Source organism: Macaca mulatta, chromosome 9, assembly GCF_049350105.2.
Source record: "Macaca mulatta isolate MMU2019108-1 chromosome 9, T2T-MMU8v2.0, whole genome shotgun sequence".
Lineage (NCBI taxonomy): Eukaryota > Metazoa > Chordata > Mammalia > Primates > Cercopithecidae > Macaca > Macaca mulatta.
This window is the reverse complement of record NC_133414.1, coordinates 89,976,351-89,998,165: the sequence shown is the minus strand read 5'-3', so window position 1 is coordinate 89,998,165 and position 21,815 is coordinate 89,976,351. Positions and strand designations below refer to the sequence as shown.

The window sequence follows — 21,815 nt, the reverse complement described above, 5'->3', positions numbered from 1 at the left end:
GAGAGTTACCATGTGACCCAGCAATTTCACTCCTTGCCATATGACTAAGAAAAATGAAAACATATGTCCACACAAAAAAATTATACGTGAATGTTCACAGCAGCATTCTTCGTAATAACTAAAAGATGGAAACAACCTAAATGTCCATCACATGACAAACGGATAATTGATGAATGTGGTATGTCTATACAATAGATGATTATTTAGCCAGAAAAAAAGAAGCAGTACAGATACAACAGGGATGAAAACATTATGGTAAATGAAAGAAGTCAATCACAATAGACCACATATATGATTCTATTCATATGAAATGTCCAGAATAGGTAAATACACAGACAGAAAGTAGAAGAGCAGTTGCTTAGAGGTTATAAGGGATTAGAGGTGACAGATGAACGGTACGGGGTTTCATTCTGAGTTCAAGACAATGTCCTAGAATTGATTGTGGTGATGGTTGCACAACTCTGAATATACTAGAAACCACTGGGTTGTACCTTTTAAGTGGGAGAATTGTAGGATATGTAAATTACATCTCCCTAGAGCTGTTAAAAAGAAAGTGAACTGGTGAAAGGATTGTTAAGTAGAGGGAACGGGTTCACACCTGGTTGCTTTGAAGTCAGTGCCCAGGCCCTGAACACTAGCCTGTGCTGCCTTCTAAAATACAGAGGCAGAGGACCACTCACCATTCACATGCCCAAACCTACACTTACCACTGATTTGACAAAGCAGTAGGACATGTGGGAGCATACATGATAACTGCCTTCAAGTGGCTTATAGTTTAAAAGCACTGACTGTCAGTAAAGCAAAGGCATAAACTACATGTCAATCATGATAAGGCATAGTGTAGTGCATGCCTTTGCTCTTCTGACAATAATATAGAGTACAGGATATCCTTTATAATATAATATAGACTATAACACATACTACATCATATCATACAATACAGATGATAATTCCAAGAGACGGTCTCAAGGGCTGGTCAGATTATATCCATGGAAACTAAGAGATTTCTATTAGAGGGAAAAACCAAATATGCCCCTTAAACGCTGATTAAAATTATTTATAGTCAAACAAAACACATTTAATTACCCCAGTAATACCCAAAGCAAAATGGGGTAAATGTTTATGACAATGTTAAATTTTTCCACTTTAATTAAAACACAGGCTTCATATGCTGGATCTGAGGCTTACTTCTAGAATGGGCTTTGCATTACACATATTTTATTGCGGAAATCTATTTCTTTACTATCGAGGACCGAAATAAGCCTAAAGGTCACTAAGTTATTAACTTGGTATAGAGAATGAATGCTTCAGACTTCATTTTAAAGGGGTTCAGCTACTAAAGTCTGCAAAGGATCTTCAGACAGGAAGGCAGGACTTGTTCCCAGGAACACTAGGATGAGACAGCCCTTCTTTCTAACACTAGGCCACTACCTCCCCCTTGTGGCCATAGCTAAACCCTCTGGGTCACAACCCTAGTTTCAAAGTCTCCTTTAGGAGCCTGTGAACAAATACCAGAGAGAAGCTATTATATTTAAAATATTGACAACCATCATTGTGAAGGGCATGGCCAGGCAAAGCTCTCCTAATACCAACTTCTGTGAGAACTTCCCTTGGTCACTTGGTTAACTCTTGATCAATAAGTAAATACTTGGTGTGTCAGGGACTTAAACACAAACCTTCGAAGCTGAACTTGAACAGAACTGGTGCTACTGTCTACCCTGAGAATTAAACGGCTGAACCTCAGAACAAAATGTTTTTAAACTAGGGGGGCACGGGGCATGGTGTCTGATTATTAATTTACACACTGCATTTAAATTTGGAAGATGAATGATAAGAATAAATTACTCTAGATATGTACAAAATAGCTAACCCTTGAAAACTGAACTTTCATCACAGAAAAGAGGAAAACACTTTTAGGGTCATCATTCAGTGTTAGAAAACCCAGTACCATTCCCTGCTTTGCTACAGGTAAAAATAGAACAGTCTTACTTTAAGACAAACTCTAACTTCCCTTCAAACCTTGCAGCACAATCATTGTTTCATTCTCAGGTAAAATATTCAAACTAGAGCGGTCCTGAGAGTGGCTGATGGAGTGAGTCAACACGGAGTAAGGTGCACAGGGAGAATCCTGAGTGTGAGATAAATCAGACAACTTTAATGAGGCTTAGCCTAATCAGGGCAATCAGGATCTAAAATACAAACAGCTGGAAGATCTTCATCTACTGCATTTTACATGGAAACCCAGGTAGCAGTACACTAGCATCAGCCTCTTATAACTTAGGGGAACTAAAATTTCAGGATGCTAGCATGGGAAAAGGCATTGGGGAACACTGAGGCTAGCAATAATATAGTCTGACATACCCTGAATGGAGTGACAATAGCTACCCAGAGTTCTGTGTGATAATGGGGGTATACAGACCAAGTCCGAACTCCCAAGGCCAATGTCCCAACACCAACGCCTGCCGAGGGCAGAGGACAAAGGGATTGTATGCTATGACTACTTCCCACCTTTGTACCTTGTTAAGTTTGCCATTTCTGGTTTTAGTCTGTCCTGCTCTGTTTACAAATGGAGAACTTGAGCCCAGAGAAATTAATAAAGTTAATATAAGGTCACAGAACCAGTCAGTGGCTGACTCAAGGTGAGTTACTGAGTCTATGACCCTGTATCTGTACTAACAAGTCTAGACTGGGAGAAGAGAAGGCTCCTGTAAGGTTGCCAATCATTCAAAGAGGAAAATGTTAATTGTTTATTCTGAAGAAGTTTTGAAAGACCAGTTTTAGTTCCACAGCAACACTGTCTTAGAAACTTTCACAGAAACTATCCTGTGGTCAAAAACATTCTTCTCCCTTTGCTTTGCAAAAAGGAACCTGACATTTCCTGCTATAAATCAGTACATCAGAACTTATATCCTGAAACTTTATTAATTGTGGTTAAAAAAGAGAAAATGTGTGAGAGAACGATAGGAACTGTGTAAACCTGTCAATGCTCACTTCAGAAATGAAGTCTCCACTGTGGGGAGAGAAAGCTGAAAAATACTTTTCACTTAAATTCCTCCAGGCATCTTAAAGCTTAAAAGAACAAGCTGATAACGAGAAAATACAATGTAAAGGAAGAGCTATAGGTGCTTACCTGTTCTAATGTAAGTTGCTTAGAAATGGTGTCATTCTCCAGTTTTTTAATTTTCTTCATCAGTTTGTTGACCTGAAATTCCTGCTCTTGTTCAAGATGCTGTTCTAGTTCGGCTTTCTCATGCTGCAACTGGAAAATGAAAAACACACGGATGGGGAAATCCGGCAACTCAAATGCCATGGAAACACTGGCTCCAAAAGGTGACTATACAAAGAAGCTATACCATAAAAGTTACATTACCCATTTTTGCTCAAATTTGCAAGTGTATACCTAGTAATCTGTGCCTAACTGGTTTCTCTAACTTAAAACCAAAAGTCAGGCCAGGCGCGGTGACTCAAGCCTGTAATCCTAGCACTTTGGGAGGCCGAGACGGGCGGATCACGAGGTCAGGAGATCGAGACCATCCTGGCTAACACGGTGAAACCCTGTCTCTACCAAAAATACAAAAAATTAGCCGGGCGAGGTGGCGGGCGCCTGTAGTCCCAGCTACTCGGGAGGCTGAGGCAGGAGAATGGCGTGAACCCGGGAGGCGGAGCTTGCAGTGAGCCGAGATCCGGCCACTGCACTCCAGCCCGGGCGACAGAGCGAGACTCCATCTAAAAAAAAAAAAAAAAAACACCAAAAGTCATAGGGGATGGAAATGAAATTTGTGTTTCGCAATATACTTTTTGCTACCTTTCAGATTTTATACTATAGGGCTACAAATAAATTTTTTTAAAAATAGAAATTTCATACAATTTTTATTAAATGAATTGTGGTTTATTCAGATTCGCATCATGTATGTAGACAGAGATGTCAAAATCACAGAATATACTTAGGTAAATTATTCAGAATGCTATTTCCTAGTGTACAAGGACATCTTCACAAAAATCAGCACAATTATTTTTCCATACAGAGACTGTACACCACAGTTCCTATATATTCCCTAAAAACCAAGAGGGAAAACATTGGCTAGGCATGGTGGCTCATACCTGTAATCCCAGCATTTTGGGAGGCCAAGACAGATTACCACCTGAAGTCAGGACTTGAAGACCAGCCTGACCAACATAGTGAAACCCTGTCTCTACGAAAAGTATGAAAATCAGCTGGGCGTGGTGGCAGGCACCTGTAATCCCAGGTACTTGGGAGACTGAGACAAGAGAATCACTTGATCAACCAACGAGGTGGAGGTTGCAGTGAGCTGAGACCACGCCATTGCACTCCAGCTTGGGCAATGAGAGCAAAACCCTGTCTCAAAAAAAAAAAAAAAGATTCTTATTCATGCAGTAAAAAGATAAGGCTATGGTGTCATTACAAGAGAGAATTTAAAAACAAAAACAAACCAAACTCCAACCTACAAAACCAAAGGAAAATAAAAGAAATCCAGTGGACCCACAGGGACTTGGGGAGGTTCTCATTAATAATCACGCATTATTTTTTATAACACTCTCAACTGGGGGGTTTTGTTGATGCACAGCAAGGGTTGGCCTGATGTTTCAGAATTAAGGGAAAAAAGTAAAAGCTACTAAAAACAATGAAGCACACAAAAGTTTTATTTTGGGGCTGAATAGGACACTGCTCCCTAATTTTATGTTCAAAGCCGTTTCTTTTGGCAGACACTGTACACCAGGTTCTTCACATGCATGGAGACAGGCACGGTCACTTCCATTTCATATGTGACAAACCACATTATTAGACTGAAGCAATACAGCTGGAAAGTGATGGAGCTTGGGACCCAGACCCCGCGCCCAGAACCCCAAACCAGTGCTCTCTCCCCCTGTATCACCGAGCAAACCCAAGAGAGGCCGCCTTCAGACTGCTCCGCCCATGAGTGCCTAGCACACCCTGAGCACCTGGAAGTCAAATGATTAAACACAGAAAAAAATACGCCACGTGTGCTTGCCCAGGGGATGCAATGTTTCTTTGGAAACCCTCCTTAGGGTACAGTGGACAACTGAGAGCTGAGGCAAGCCTGATCAACCTCAAAATGGCTACAAGTAACACTCTCCACACTTGACAGTGTCCACTGCCCTGAAAACACACAATCAGTTTAAGAAAAAAAAAATTGTTTTGGCCAGGCACAGGGGCCCAGGCCTGTAATCCCAGCACTTTGGGAGGTCGAGGCAGGTGGACTGCATGGGACCAGGAGTTCAAGACCAGCCTGACCAACATGGTGAAACCCTGTCTCTACTAAAAATACAAAAAAAAAAAAAAAAAAAAAAAAAAAAAAAAGCCTGGTGTACTGGCATGCACTTGTAGTCCCAGCCATGCACCTGTAGTCCCAGCCACTCAGGAGGCTGAGGCAGGAGAATCCCTTGAACCCAGGAGGCAGGGGTTGCAGGGAGGTGGAGCTTGCAGTGAGCCGAGATCACACCACTGCACTCCAGCCTCAGCGACAGAGTGAGACTCTGTCTCAAAAAAGGGGGGGGGGGGAAGAAAAGGAAAAAAAAAGTTAATCTGACATAGTCTTCTAACACTGGAAATGTTGACTAAATAGATGCTGTTTTCCTTCCAACTGTTTTTGATGTTCAAGGCCAAAAAAAAGCTGGTCAACTTTGCAGGGACCCATGAGAAAAGCAGGTGTAAGGACGTGCTTACAGTGATAAGTCTATATTTAGCCAGCTCTTTAAAACTCAGGTTCTGCAAGACCAAGCAGCAATTAAAACAACTAAGATGAATGAACAGAGAACAAGAAGAGTTCCCAGCACTTTTGACAAAAAAAGAACCCAATGGAACAAGCATCGCTTAGTAGGAAAAATATAGCAAAGCATGTACATCTGCGCCTAAGGCTTTCATTCAATAAGCATGCTGTGCTGTTTTCTATCTGCAGGTACTATGAGAGTGGTAGGCGAGATCTATAGCTAACATATCATCCTTGCCCTAAAAATAGTTACGAACACTAAGCTTTAACAGTATCTACTAGTTATTGGGAGATGACAAACTTGTCTTCAAACCTTTAAACTATTTGCATAGCTTTTTAAATATAGTAGCTATGTTTTCCTCCAATATGTTTTCAATTGCTGCCATTTTTATTTGAAAGAACCCTTCTTTTATTTTTCTCAGCATTATGCCTCTGCCCTGAGGTAAACTAAAACAATAAGGGATGCAATCTAACATTGAAAAATCTCTTGCCCACCAAGCAGCGTTTGTCACAGAACGTTAATCTAAGGTAAGGCTCTCATTGGCTTGCAGGAAAATATCCATATTTTGACAGATGGTCTAACACTGTCAGTAGCTTTAGGTACTTCCTTTAAGACTACACATTGAACTAGTAATAAAGCCTATCAGAGCTCTCAATTTTAGGAGGCAATTTCCTCTCAAGGGCTATACCCTAACGAAAATTTGATGGTAAAGCTGTCATTACCAGAACTCAAGTAAGGTCACTGGGTTACACTAACCCATTTGGAAAATATCAAGCCATTCTGAGATCTAACTCTGTTTGCTAAAGACTCACAGTTTTTATCGTCCCCCAAAGACAGTGCTAAAAGAAACAGTTCTGCTGCTTGCTTTGTTCTGTCACCTCTCAGGTGACATGCAACAGAAGCAGAGCATGGAGTTCCTGAACAAAGACAAGAAACAGAAAATATAGCTCTTCCTGGAACAAAGAAACTGCCAATAAAAAGAGAAACATGGCCAGGCACAGTGGCTCATGCCTGTAATCCCAGCACTTTTAGAGGCCGAAGCAATAGGATCACTTGAGCCCAGAGTTTGGGACCAGCCTAGGCAACACAGTGAGACTCTGTCTCTACAAAAAAAGATTAGCTGGACATGGTGGTGCACACACCTGTAGTCCCAGCTACTCAGGAGACTGAGGTGAGAGGACTGCCGGAGCCCAGAAGGTCAAGGCTGCGGTGAGCGTGAGTACACCACTGCAATTCAGCCTGGGTGACAGACTGTGACCCTGTCAAAAAAAAAAAAAAAAAAAAAGAGCTTGCTCGAGAGAAACACAGAAGTACCTCAGTCCCTTAAAATCATGAGACAAGGGTTAAGATGAGCAAGAGGTAGGAGGCAAATGTGCATAGGGACCTTGAAGAACTAATAACTACAGTATTTGTTTCATATAGTTTGTCTAAGAAAAATTCAAATATTCTTTTTTAAACAGATACCATGTAAACTCAAGTAACATGGTTCCAATAGGATTTGAACCACCACCCTGAATTGACTTGCCTATTTTAAAGTTATAGCTCATGGCACCACGGATAGAAAAATCCTGGGAAGCCTGGTGCAGGTTGACTCAAGACTAGCTGTCAGTTTCACCTCCAATGTCCATCTTCAATATGGGCAAACATTTCTAGGCATGACTTTAAATTTATAATCATAGGTCTTAATGTACTGTTACACGAACAACTTTAAATCTTCCAATAAAGTCAGAGATCCTGAACTAGAACAAAAATTATTCCATCTAATAACAAACAAGCATATCGATTAATATTTTGAAATGAAACTCATGTGTCTGCCTTAAATATATATAAAGCTAGATGTCTGGCAGATTAAAAGCTTTTTTCAAAAATCAGAATTTTCAACAAATACATTTTTTATAAAGCCAATCCTAAAGATTATGGAACACTTTTATAACCCTTATTTGTGCTATATGTTAACACTAATAAAAATATCCCTGTGGAATCAGAATCACATTATACAACAATGATCCCTCAGCAGATCACATTTTCAATGGAATTAGGGTTATATACATAAAAGTTTGTTCCTTAGGATCCAACAAGAAAAATATATTAACATAAATGAAAAGGGCATAAATGAAAATGCAACTACATACTCAATTATAAATCAGTATAATTTTAAATTCTAAGTACTAAAGCAAGCATTTTCTTATATCATCCACTGATTATATAGTCTCAAAGTAAACTTCCAGCCCAATGAAATACACAAGTGTAGCATTAATTTGATCTTAAGCAGGCTAGCCTTAAGCATCATCCAATTACCAATAATTGTTGTGCTTATAATTTACAAAGGATTTCTGGAACCATCAATGAACCAGGCCTTTTACATAATAGATTCAAGAACTCTGCACCAAATGACTTTTTATTCTCAATAAATTCTCTCTAGCAGGTAGAGGCACTGAAAATCATTTACCTGGGAGAACCTCCTCCAACAGGTACCACAGGTGCATGTGTAGGCTGGATGCTGAGAGCACCTTCCCACCCAACATGCAGCAGGTTTGCTTTTCCCAGGTTTTACGAAATGTCAATCTGCAAGCCTGGGCTTGTTGTCAAGTCAGTCCTTGACAACTGAAGCAAAGCTTCTAGCCACTACCCCTAGGACCCAGGTTTTTCAAGACAACTTAAGAATAAACCAGGTCAGACGCGGTGGCTCACGCCTGTAATCCTAGCACTTTGGGAGGCTGAGATGGGCAGATGACCTGAGGTCAGGAGTTTGAGTCCAGCCTGGCTAACATGGTGAAACCCTGTCTCTACGAAAAATATGAAAAAATTAGCCAGGCGTGGTGGTGCATGCCTGTAATCCCAGCTACTCGGGAGGCTGAGGCAGGAGAATCACTTGAACCTGGGAGGTAGAGGTTGCAGCGAGCTGAGATCGCACCACTGCACTCTAGCGTGGCTGACAAGAGCAAGACTCTGTCTCAAAAAAAAAAAAAAAAAAAAAAAAAAAAAAAGAAATTTGAGATGCCATGCCCCCAGCTTTGTTTTCACTAGTCAACTAATATCTCTATTACTCCCAGTACCACAACTAACATCCTTGGTTTACTGAAAATTACCAAGGAATGAGCTACCTGCATTGGACCAAGTAAAGGCCAGCCCAGGACAATAACTGCATTAAGCCATTAGACTGTCAAAAGCAATCATAATGTTATTAATATGAGCTTTGGAAAAAAGCTCAAAAATCTCTCTCAGAACATAGAAAGTCTCTCAAGAACCAACTTGTCAGCTGTTCTACTGAGCAAAAATTCAGACTCCCACCTCAAACTCAGTACTTCATCACTAAGGGCTTCTTGGGCCCACACTTATTTCCACCTCCTCCCCTTCTGTTACTGGTACCAGTATTCTGGGTCAATGCCTCATGAGTTACCAAGGCCCATGCAGTCAGCCTCCATAACAGCTGTCCCCCACACACACTCTCCTTTGTGTGTGCTATGTGCTCATGGCCCCAGTCTGGTTCAGGCCTTTTATTCCTTTTCCTTTGGGCTACTGCCAAAACCTCCTACTGGATCTCCCCAGGTCCACTGTAGATCATCCTAGCACAAGTCCTATTACTTCAATGTCCTGCTCAAAACTCTCAATGGCTCCCTACTACCTGCAGACTAAGTCCAAATTCACTGGCATAACATTCAGGTCCTTCCATGACCCAATCCCTATGCAAGCTTCCCACACCTTCCTCATGTTATTTTCACACTCAGTTGATGTGACAGTCCAAGGTTTGCAAGCATAAATGCCTTCAGGGTTCATGCATGCAGCAAACAAAGAATGGATGGGTTTAAGCCAGGGAGTGGTGGCTACTGTGGTTAAAGGAAAAGCTCATGTCCTTTTCTAGACTCTTAAAAAAAAATCCCATCATGCCAGCCAAACACTTTTGGTGACCATACTGGTCCAGGGGCCTCTAGATCACAACACCTGCTAGTCATGCCAGATCACTCTTACAGAAACCATGCCACTCACTCTGCCCACATGCCCCACCATGCTGTGCCTCTGCCTATAGGGTCTGAATCCCTCCCCTCAATTTACAGAGACTAGGTGATAGTGTAAGACTTCCCCAATGCTTTCCCCCAGGCCCTCAGCATAATGTGCACTCATCCTCCTTTAAGGTGTGAGAAGCACATTGTCATTCAAGTGCATTTTAATGTCTGTTTCATGATATTTTTCTATATCTTTTCCATCAGCTACTTGTAAAGTCAGCTAATTCTCCAGGGTGATTATTACGTGTCAAGCACTTTATATACATCAACGTACTTGATGGTTGAATCTTCATAACTCTACAGTAGAAACTGTTACCTGCATTTTGCAAAGAGTGAAACCACAGCTTAAAGAGGTTAGGTGATCTGCCTGAAATTTCACAGGTAAAGGGTAAATCCAGGGTTCAAACTGAGGTCCCTGGCTTCAAAGCCTTTGCCCTCATCTCTGATGTGTGCTGCCATCCTAGAACACTTGGGTACATTCTCAATCACTCTTTACAGGACTGCAAGCTCTAAGAAGGGCAGTGACTAGGATTTCCTTGATCCTACTCCAAAACATAGAAAATACATTGTGAATGCAAATACTGATTGAATAAATGATAACACCCTCACTTCAGGATAAGCAAAACAACGGTTGGGGTGGGGGTGGATTAATCAAGATCTATGACATCACCCATATATCATGGTCTGCCCCAAAGCCCCTGTTTCTCTTCCTGTTTACAGACCCTCTCCAACTCCTAGACATAACCAATATCCTAATTCTTATGGTATTTACTTCCTTACATTTTTCCTAAAATTGTTTTTTTTAAACAACCTATGTATTCATTTATTTCCAAACATTAGTCTTGCTAGGTTTTGCATTCTTTCATATCCAGCTTCTTCTGCTAAATGAACTTGTTACTAATTGTGGTTTGTATTTTCATTGCTTTACAGAATCCAGCTATTTATACCACAATCCTCTCAACTGATGACAGGCACTTGGGTCATTTCTATTCATTTTTTTTGAGAAAGAGTCTTGCTCTGCCACCAGGCTGCAGTACAGTGGTGTGATCTCGGCTCGCTACAACCTGCGACTCCCTGGTTCAAATGATTCTCCTGCCTCAGCCTCCCGAGTAGCTGGGATTACAGGAAGGCACCACCACGCCCAGCTAATTTTTGTATTGTTAGTAGACACGGGGTTTCACCATGTTGGCAAGGCTGGTCTCAATCTCCTGACCTCGTGATCTGCCCGCCTCGGCCTCCCAAAGTGCTGGGATTACAGGCGTGAGCCACCACGCCTGGCCATTTCTAGTTTTTTATCATGATCAAAGAACATTCTTCTACATATCTGGTACACATGTACATGTAATATGATATATGCCCAGGAGTGAAACCACTGGGTCATAGACAATAAATATTTCCAACTTAATTAGGTACTACCAAATTGTTTTCAAATGGGTATAATGACTTCAGTTTTCTACCTGCAGTGCATAAGAATTTATTAGTAGTATCTTGTTGTTGTGGTTTAAATCACCTTTCCTGACTACTAATGAGGTTGTATACTTTTTCCATTTGTTTACTGGCTTTTTGGCCATGTACTTACGTGAAGAGTCTGCTTAAATCATTTGCCATTTTTTGTCTGGGTTGTTTGTTTTCTTGCTGATTTGTAGCTTTTTGTCATTACATAGGGTGTGTATCTCTTCTCCCATTCTGTGGTTCATCCTTGCATTTTCCTTGTATGTCTCTGGTCCTTTCCTCTGGGCACACCTCCTGAGTAACAGCACTAATTTCCATGGCAATAAATAATTACTAAAGAAAACACTCCCAAATTTATATCTCTAGCCCCGACTTCTCTGTTGAGAGTCAGAACCTCTGTCCAACTGCCTGTCTGTTCTCTCCATTTGGAAGCCCAGACACTGCAAGTGAACTTCCGACCTTCCGACTCCAAACATACTCCACTTGCTGTCTTTTCCATCTTAAATGATGGTAACTATTCTTCCAGTCATTGAGACTCAAACCCTAAGTCCTTCTTGATCCTTTTCTTCTATACCACTTCTATTCCATCCATAAATCCTATGAGGCTATTTCTTCAAAATGTACCCAGAATCCAAAGTTTCACCATCTTCACTACTACTCCCTGAAAAATCCACTCCATCTCTTGGCATGTATTACCGAATATCCTTCTAATATGCATTGCTCCCCACCTTGGCCCCCACTCCATAATCTCTTCATGACACAGCAACCAAATCAATCATTTTAAGAGTCACCTAGGATCATTTTGCTACTCTGCTCAAAACCCTGTGGTGGCTCCCATGCAGAATAAAAGCCAAAGTGCCAACAGCGGTTCCCAAACCTCTATCATATCAAGCCTCCAGACCCATTACCTCCCAATTTCATCTATCACTCTTCTCTCCCCATGATGTCAACCTAAACATATCAGTCTCTCTGCTGCTTCTCCAACATGGCAGGCACAATCTTACTTCAAGGCCTTAGCACTTTCTTGTTCTTTCTGCCTACAATACTCTTCCCATGAAAATCTATTTGGCTAGCTGCTGCTTCTCCCAGATTTTGCTTAAATATTACCTCAATGACTTGAACTTATTTAAAATTTCAACTGTCCCTATGCCCTTTACAGTGTTTTATATTTTTCCATGGCACTTAATCGCTTCTCTTGGTTTTTTGATGCTTTCATATTTTCACATTTAACTGCTTATTGCTGGTACACAGAAATACAATTTTTCATGTGAGAAAATGGAATTCTAATTACTTATCTGTAGATTCTGAAGTTTTAAAAGTTTTTCACTTACACAATAATAAGTGGCAACATTAGTTCTTCCTTTTAATCCTTAACATCTTTTTCTTGCCTTTCTGCACTGGCTAGAAATCCACAACAAAAATCAATATAGGTAAATGCAGCAGGCATCCGTGTCTTGTTCTTGATTTTAAAGGGAAAGTTAACTTTTCATAATCAAACACAATGGTTTGGGCAGGCTTTTTGTAAACACTTTATTTATCTTATTTATTCTTGAGATGGAGTCTCACTCTGTTGCCCAGGCTAGAGTGCAGTGGTACGATCTTGGCTCAATACAACCTCTGCCTCCTGGTTCAACTTATTCTCCTGCCTCAGCCTCCCGAGTAGCTGGGACCACAGGTGTGCGCCACCACACCCAGCTAATTTATTTCTGGTGTTTTTAGTAGATGGGGTTTCACCATACTGGTCAGGCTGGTCTTGAACTCCTGACCTCAAATGATCCTCCCATCTCGGCCTCCCAAAGTGCTGGGATTACAGGTGTGAGCCACTGCACCCGGCCTATGTAAACACTTTTTAAAAAATTCAGGTTGAAGTTCTATTCTTAGTTCACTAAGATTTTTATCATGAATTGTTACACTTTATCAAATCCTTTCTCTCCATCTATTAACATGATCATGACTTTTTCTTTTTATTCTGTGAATGTGGCAAATTACACTTGCTGATTTTCTACTGGTAAACTAAACTTGCATTCCTTGTATAAACCCAACATGGTCATAGTGCATTGTTCTTTTAATATATTGCTGACTTCATTTACTTATATTGTGTTTGGGATTTTTGCTCATGATTGAGGCTGCACTGCAATTTGCCTTTTCTGAACTACACTTAAGTTTGAGCATTAAAGGTTATGTTACCCTTAAAATATATTGGGGACCCATTTTGTTCCCTTTAGAATTTATGGAAGACAATTTTTTTTTTTTTTTTTTTTTTTGTGAGACGGAGTCTTGCTCTGTCGCCCAGGCTGGAGTGCAGTGGCACGATCTCAGCTCACTGCAAGCTCTGCCTCCCGAGTTCATGCCATTCTCCTGCCTCAGCCTCCCAAGTAGCTGGGACTACAGGCACCCACCACCACACCTGGCTAATTTTTTTGTATTTTTAGGAGCGATGGGGTTTCACCGTGTTAGCCAGGATGGTCTCAATCTCCTGACCTCGTGATCCACCTGCCTCGGCCTTCCAAAGTGCTGGGATTACAGGCGTGAGCCATGGCACCCGGCCGGAAGACAAATTACTTTATCCTTGAATGTTTGGTACAACTCTCAATGAAACCATTTGGACCTGGAATTCATTGTTTATGAAGGTTGTTGATCTCTATTTCAATTTCTTTACAGGACAGAAGACAGTTTTCTTTTTCTTCCTCGGTCAGCTGTAGAAAGTATGTTTTTCTAAGAACTTGTCCATATAATACAAATTTCAAATGTATTTCCATATAGTTATTCACTAGTTTTTCAGTTAACATTTGAACGTCTACAAGAAAAGTGATATGTTTCCGGTTTCCTGCCAAAGATTTCAAGGTCGGCTTTTATTTCTCTGAGTATAGTAAGCATGGTTGCTTTATAGTATAAGCCCGGTAATTCCAATATTTGAAGTATCTGTGAGGTCCATTTCTGTTATTTCTGGTCACTTACATTCATAGAATCTCATATCTTCATGTGCATGGATCTTTAACTATGGGCTGAATATTGTATTTGAAAATTTATTGGCAGGAGAAGCTTGTAGCCTAGTATGACAGTAACTTGCTCCAGAAAATTCCATTTTCTTTGGCTGAGCACCATGTTTGGGTCTACCTTAATCCAAAATCAAAGCCTTGTGTCTCTGATTTACCCAGCTGATACAAAACTAGTTCACTCTTAGCCTAAGGATGCAGCCCTTCATGATTCCAGCTTGAGTTAGGGTTGACTGATCACTCTCTCTTAACTTTGACCAAAAGCAATCAACTGACTTCTACAGCCCCAGCTCCACACAACGACCAAAACCACAATTCACTATCTCAGGTGTTTCCGGATGAATTCCAAGTGCCCTCTGAATAAAAGCAGCCTTGGGTGCTTCATTCCCACCCTCCTTCAGATCTCTGCCCAACAGTTCTTCACCATCATGTTAATTATTCGACAAAGAAGGATTTTGTTAAGTTTTTGTTTATCTTCAGTGAGGTATGTCTGAGTTATCTAATCTGCTATTTTCTACAGGAAAAGCCACAACATAACTTTTATAAAGAGAAAAAATAGCTCCGTTCTTCCAGAAATTAGTTGTTATTTTGGTTCCTTGTTAGCAACACCGAGGACCAGAGTCAGGCCCTCACTTCTGAGCAGATGGCTTCAGGATAATATCAGACTTCCTATCTACTTGGAATACCTAAAGAGCTAAGTTTGAGTTTCCTGGATTTCCAGGAGCATGACGCCACTAAAAGCATTAACACCTTTAAAAAAAATCTGGTTAGGAGGAATATTAAAAAAAAAAAAAAAGCTCCATGGAAAAGATTTTTAAAGTCCTTGCAGGGCATGGTGGCTTATGCCTATAATCCAGCACTTTGGGAGGCTGAGGCAGGCAGATCACTTGTGGTCAGGAATTCAAGACCAGCCTAGCCAACATGGTGAAACCCTGTCTCTACTAAAAAAAAAATAATAAAAGAATAAAAAATTAGCTGGGCTAGTTACAATTAGCCCAGTTACTCAGGAGGCTGAGGCATGAGAATCACTTGAGCCCAAGAGACGGAGGCTGTGGTGAGCCAAGATCATGCCAGCCTGGGCAACAGAGAGAGACTCTGTCTCCAAAAAAATAAAATAAAATGAAATAAAATAAAAAAGAAAAAGAAAAGAAATCCTTTTAGGCTCTGGCATATTGAAAAATCCATTCTGTAAAAACTGCCATTTTCTCCTGAGGAAGAAAGAGTGTTTAGCCCAAAGAATTCATTCTAAGATAAGGTATTATTGAAAATTAAAAGGCCTCATCTTTCTTATCAACTTTATGAATGGAGGAAACAGGAAGGTAAGGACAGCAGCGGGATATAACTCCGTATTTTAAAGTAATTACTGACTGGGCTGACTGTAAATTGTTTAAAAATGAAATGCAAAACATTGTAACATTTAGAACTACAAAGTTTTAAAGTTATTTTAAAACTGTTTTTAGTGATAGCTAGGGTCCATCAATAGTGGGGCCTAGTATCCTTCAATAGACAAGATTCACCTTTCCAACAAGAAATAAGAATGTTTCTCCAACCTACTTTGGTAAATAAAGCAAGTTTAACTCCAGTTTCACCTAATTATTTTTATCTTTCTTTTCTTCTACCTTTATTTTTTCCCTCTACCTACTTTTTCTCACATTTTATGTCAAAAAAGTCAGCATGGGAAGCTTTTGAGCCCTTACTTTTGTCCTTGAGATTTTTTTTTGGAACCTGTGTTAGCACATCACATCTAGCCATAACCTTAGTACATGCACACATGCACACACACTTTAAAAGAAACTCAGTAATTTCAACACTGAAGAACTATGTCAGGTTTATTGTATTATCTACTCATAACAAATGACATTGCAATGAGAGATTTTTCCCATGCTACTAACAGAATTCTGGCTTATAATTTGGCCACTGGTGGCTGTAGTATTTAAAATGCATTAAAAACAACCCAGTAGCTCTTTGTAGATGTACTGTGAATGCAATCTGTGAACCTCTTGCTCCTGAAAAGATCAGACAAAGCTGAGGTTCAGGTAATTTGGAATGAAAACAACAAGAAAAAGCTCTGTTCCAACTGTTTTGAAAGCTATTTTGTGATAGCAAATTTCTCTGATCACTATTAAGGGCCCTGAAAAACAAGCCAGGAGGGCCACAGATCTAGCCATCTAAATATAAAGGATATATTTCATTTAGATCTCTCCCCTAACATAGGGAGAACCAAGGTTTCATCTGAATGGATGCAATGGCGTCATGGTCTTGGTGCCTTTGAAATTAACTAAATGAAATTTCATACATTATTTATCAGCTTGACATGTGATTTTGCTGCTTGCATAAACAAAATAATTTCATTGCCATCTTAGTGGCTTGGGAAACTTGAAGGGGAGCGAGGGCGAAGAGGATGCTTCAGATTCTAGTGTACATGCTGGAAGAGAACTGGGAGTCTATACTCACTCCCTTTGCCTGCAGAAATGTCATGCTACTCAGAAAGAGACTCTTTCTGGGGTTAAGTAAGCATATACTCTAGAAAAGAAGGAATCCAGTAAGATGGTATTGCAAGGAGAAACCACTTCTCCAGAATTGACAAGTGAAAGAAGGCAAACGAAGTGCTAAGCCCTTTGTCTAGATGAACAGGCAAATCTGGAGACTTAGAAATTCTTCTTCCCCATTTTATTTCTGTGTAAATGAGATAGAAGAATAATTTTGTTGCATGATATCCTTCTGAGCTGCTCAGCTATAAATCATTTGGCAGAGGTAGTTTCAGCAGCAGTTTTGCCCACAACTTCCTTCCTGTCCTCTATCATCTTTCCATAGATGCTAGAAAAACTCCAACTACTTTAGTTCTAGGAAGCATTCTTACCTCAGGAACCAAGTCAACAACAATAAAAATAAGCCATATCACCTCAATAAGAGATCCAGGACTTTTCTTTTTAAGTATTTCCAACCATCAATGTGTCCCCTTTATTAGGGTATGGCTATAATTTTTATTATAGTTGGAGCAGCATTATTTTCTGAGAATCAGATCCTATTTCAAATGTGAATTGAAAGTACCGTACTACAAATCTATTGATTATTTTAAGGTCTGAAATCTGCAAGCTGGATTAGATTGAAAAGATTAAGATATATGTAATATGCAGTACTCTTCTTAACCCAGTCGTAATCTATGGTTAAAAAAAGAGTTTATTAACTTTTGGTAGTGGTATTTGTTGAGAACAGTGTAGACAGTCCAGAACAAGCTGAGTGTGCTCCCAAAGAGCAGAAAGTCAAGTTGAGGCTTTGGCCCTGCATAAAAGCAGGTGGGAAAATCCACAATTCCTAAAACCATTATCAATCTCAGTGTCTGAGATAATTGATAAGTCTTCCAGTAGGCATTTGTGATTGGTGGTTAAGAGTTTGCCAGGGGAATTAGAATTTTTTTTTTTTTTTTTGAGACCGAGTCTCACTCTGTCGCCCAGGCTGGAGTGCAGCGACGTGATCTCGGCTCACTGCAAGCTCCGCCTCCTGGGTTCACGCCATTCTCCTGCCTCAGTCTCCCGAGTAGCTAGGAGTCTAAAAGGCCATTCTTCAGAATGTTATAGAGTAATTATACTTGGGTGCTGAACTTACAGGTTATCTTATTTTCTTTGTGCCCTATTCCTTCTAATTTTGTAACAGCAACATGATACTTTTGTAAGCAGAAAACATCTTATTTCTTGAAAAGGAAATTTTACAATTCTGATGCCTGGTTTGTCCTTACCTTTTGAAACCACCTCCTTCTGTGTCTTTGACTTAGAGAGCTCAGAGTCCTGCAATGCTAGTAGCATCTCTTTGTCATGGGCAGCAGTGCATGAAGCCTCCTGCAGAGTCAGGCTCATTTGCAAGTGGCAGGGGATTCTGGACTGCCCACATCATTAAGAACTAGTATAATCAGAATGCTCTAATGATTAGCTTAACTGTCTTGTCAGTCTTTGTATGATTCACTCTACTAGTCCTCTATTGTAAAACTTCTTTTCATTTTTAAAAAAAATTTCTAGGCTGGGAGTGGTGGCTCACACCTGTAACTCCAACACTTTGGGATGCCAAGGCATGCAGATCACTTGAGGTCAGGAGTTCAAGACCAGCCTGGCCAACATGGTGAAACCCTGTCTCTACTAAAAATACAAAAATTAGCTGGGCATGGTGGCGAGTGCCTGTAATCCCAGCTACTCAGAAGGTGAACCGAGATCACACCATTGTACTCCAGCCTAGGTGACAGAGTGAGACTCCATCTCAAAAATAAACAAAGAAATAAATAAGATTCATTATACGTCATTTCACTTAAAGACACAGTTTCTAAGAACTTACTGGCAACATTAAGTGAGGACTTACTGTATATTAAATTCTTTCTTTGAGACAGAGTCTCACTCTGTCCTCCAGGCTGGAGTGCAGCAGCATGATCTCAGCTCACTGCAAACTCTGCCTCCTGGGTTCAAGCAATTATCCTGCCTCAACCTCCTGAGTAGCTGAGATTACAGGCGTGTGCCACCACACCAAACTAATTTTTTGTATTTTTAGTAGAGACGGGGTTTCGCCATGTTGGCCAGGCTGGTCTCATACTCCTGGCATCAAAGTAATCCACCCACCTTGGCCTCCCAAAGTGCTGAGATTAGAGGTGTGAGCCACCACGCTCAGCCTGTATATAAAATTCTGATAAGTTTGCTCACAAATGCTTCTTACAGGTTTTAATTACAAATAATGATTAAAGCACAACCTCTCTTCAAGGCATTCGAGAGTAGAATTTAGCTCTAATGTAGGTTCATGTTAAACAAAAGCAATAGAGTTCTTTTTGGAACAATGTCTCACCAATAAGGTAGTGAATCCCATGGCCTGGGCTCAGAGAGATGTAGACTTCTCAGTCAAGAGTTCTCATGAGATAAAGATACAACATTGTGTCTGTACTGGATAGACACAAAAGCAAGGGAGAAGAGCTGCATGCTCCCTTTTGTGTGTGTTTTCCTGTTGGTGAGGATGAAAACATATGGAGGTGTTTAAGCCATCTCCCAAAATGGATCTTTTAAAGGGCAAAGGGATTTACTCTCATGTATACTGAATTAAACTTGATTTCATTTTTTAAAGGTATTGGATACCCAACTTGGCCACAGCAGACAGGAAGGGACACGTCTCTTCTATAGCAAGTCTCATTTTGTTCTCAGGATCAAAGAATCCCTTTGAAATGCACATAAAAGCATTGTCCAATCAGTATTAGAAATAAAAGTCAAAGCACTCTGACAAAACAAAAACTGATCTGTCCATAGCCTCTCAGTGGCCTTTGGGTGAAAAATGTTGAACACTTTCATAGTGAACAGGTCAATGCACCCATCTGTCTGTGGGTGACACTTGTAGCATGATTTCTCTTAGCAGGTTTTTTTTAAAGCAAGGTCCTATGCAGAAACAAACATCCTAGAAAGCCATATTAAAATAATTACGTAGTTGAAAAAGTCTATTAGTATCAAGTAGTCCAAAAATCTTCCAGATGGAAAACAGTATTTCCATGCTGGGTGGCAGAAAATGTGGGCATTCAACAAAAGACTGGTTAAACCTATTAAGGAAATACATATTGGGAGCCTGAGGGATGAGTATCATAGGCTGAACAGCCCTTCCCCTGCTGCAGCTATGATATCCCTCAATCAGCCAACAATGGAGGGCAGGTTCTTAGGCACTTATCAAAAAATAGACATGTTGTGATACCTGGTGTCTAAGGCAACAGATCTCCTATCATGCCTCAGAATGGCAACAGCTTCAGAACTTGCCAGAGACCTGAATCTAAAACTACCTGCTATCCATCTCCTTTCAAACACCTGAAGACCAGGGGAAGGGAATGGGCATTATTGTTTAATGGGCACAGAGTTTCAGTTTGAAAAAGTTCTGGAGATGGATGGTGGTGACGGCTGCACAACAAGGTGAAAATGCTTAACGCCACTGAATTGCACACTCAAAAATGGCTAAAGTGGTAAATGTTATGTTATGTAAATTTTACCACAACATTAAAATAAAAAGCCTAAAAACCAAGCTAGGATGCATGACAAATTGTCTCAGGGACATCCTAACCATCCATCTGTCCAGATTCTACAAGCGGAATCACCAACAAGCTACAGACCCATCTAGAGATTCCCAAACAATGTTTTCACAGAATCACACCTTCATACTATGCCCTTACTTTTGGCTGAAGGCAAACACAAGACAGGCCCGCTTGAAGGCTATGGCTACACATTGTATACCACTTTTGGCAAAAACAGTTCATTTTGTTCAGTTTATATACCATTCAATCCCTTTAGAAAGATCCACTATCCACTGAAAAATGTTTCCAAGTTTTTAGTCTATGACCTTTTTTTCTCCTGACCAAGATATACTGTTTTAGATATAAGAATTATGAAAACACAGTCACTACATTTCTATATCATAGCAATATTCAGAGGATGCTTAGAGCTTCAATTTTAAGTTCAAGCCTTCTTACACCAAGTATACAACTATAAATAACTTCCTTTGCTGTTGCATTATGTTCTTATGTTTTCATTCTTTTTCATGTTTTCATTCTTATGTTCTTATGTTTTCATTCTTTTTCAGTATCTTATTTTAAGGAACATCAATATCCTTGGGAGGTAGGTGGGTTACATAAGTGAATGAGAGGCCAATTACAGACTATACAATCACTCATACCGGAGATATATAATACAGAAAAGAAACATGATCTGGCTAGGTCTTGACTATCCTATAATGTACTTTGGCTAAAGACTCCAAAAAACAACCATGTAAATTGAAAAAAAAAAAAAAAAATTCTTGCAGTGTCAAAAATTATGGCACCTGATTACACATACACTTAGGAAAAACAAACCATAATTACATCCCCATGATTCTAGAAGCACCAGGTAAAATAAGTCATTTAATGCTGCCCCAGTGAGATGTACTAAAAGGTCAAACTAACCTTCTCCATCCATTTCTCTCTAAATCACAATGCAAACGAGTCAACGAAAACTTTCAGTACAAAAATGCTGCCAAAAATCTCTGCTAGACAGTAATGCCTGGGTACCTGTTCTTCACATTTCAGGAACTACCATATAAACCAACTCTTGTGCAAGATTAACAGTATCTTTATTCAGTAATTAGGTAGAAAAATGAGACTAATAGAAAGACAGGGGTAAAAGCTGCCTGGAACATGTTATGGTCTTAACATTAAAGCTTCTTCATCATAGTTTCCAGTATCCTCTTACAGGACCATCTATGTGGGGAGGTAAGAAAATAACTTAGGAAGATTTTTTAAAAAGCCTCAAATAACTTCTTATTACAATCTCACTAATATATATACTTCAAGCAAATTAATGAAATTGTTATTGATGATGTCAAAATATATATATGGGGTTGTTTCACAGACATCTAAAGACAAAATGGTAATAATGTTCTGATAATTTTATACCTCCTCACTATTTTGGACAAGCTATGTTAAATAATGAAAACTCAATATCCCACTTATTTTTAAGTTCATACTAACCCACAAGATATTTCCCCTAAGCAAATTTTACTTTGTACTTTACCAGTAAGGTTTGAAGGGGGGAAAAAAAAGAAGGGGGAGAGAATGAGTCTCTGAAGTAGAGAAATC

The 21,815-nt window shown here is 39.9% G+C and overlaps 1 protein-coding gene across 1 annotated transcript in view; it reads right to left on the bottom strand.

The window, feature by feature from the left end:
* CCDC6 (coiled-coil domain containing 6) overlaps positions 1 to 21,815 on the bottom strand; it is a 120,152-nt gene that overhangs the window by 41,566 nt on the left and 56,771 nt on the right. The window contains exon 3 of the mRNA XM_002808504.4: positions 3,131 to 3,259. Coding sequence (XP_002808550.1) covers positions 3,131 to 3,259 — 129 coding nt within the window. The remainder of the gene's footprint in view (positions 1 to 3,130; positions 3,260 to 21,815) is intronic.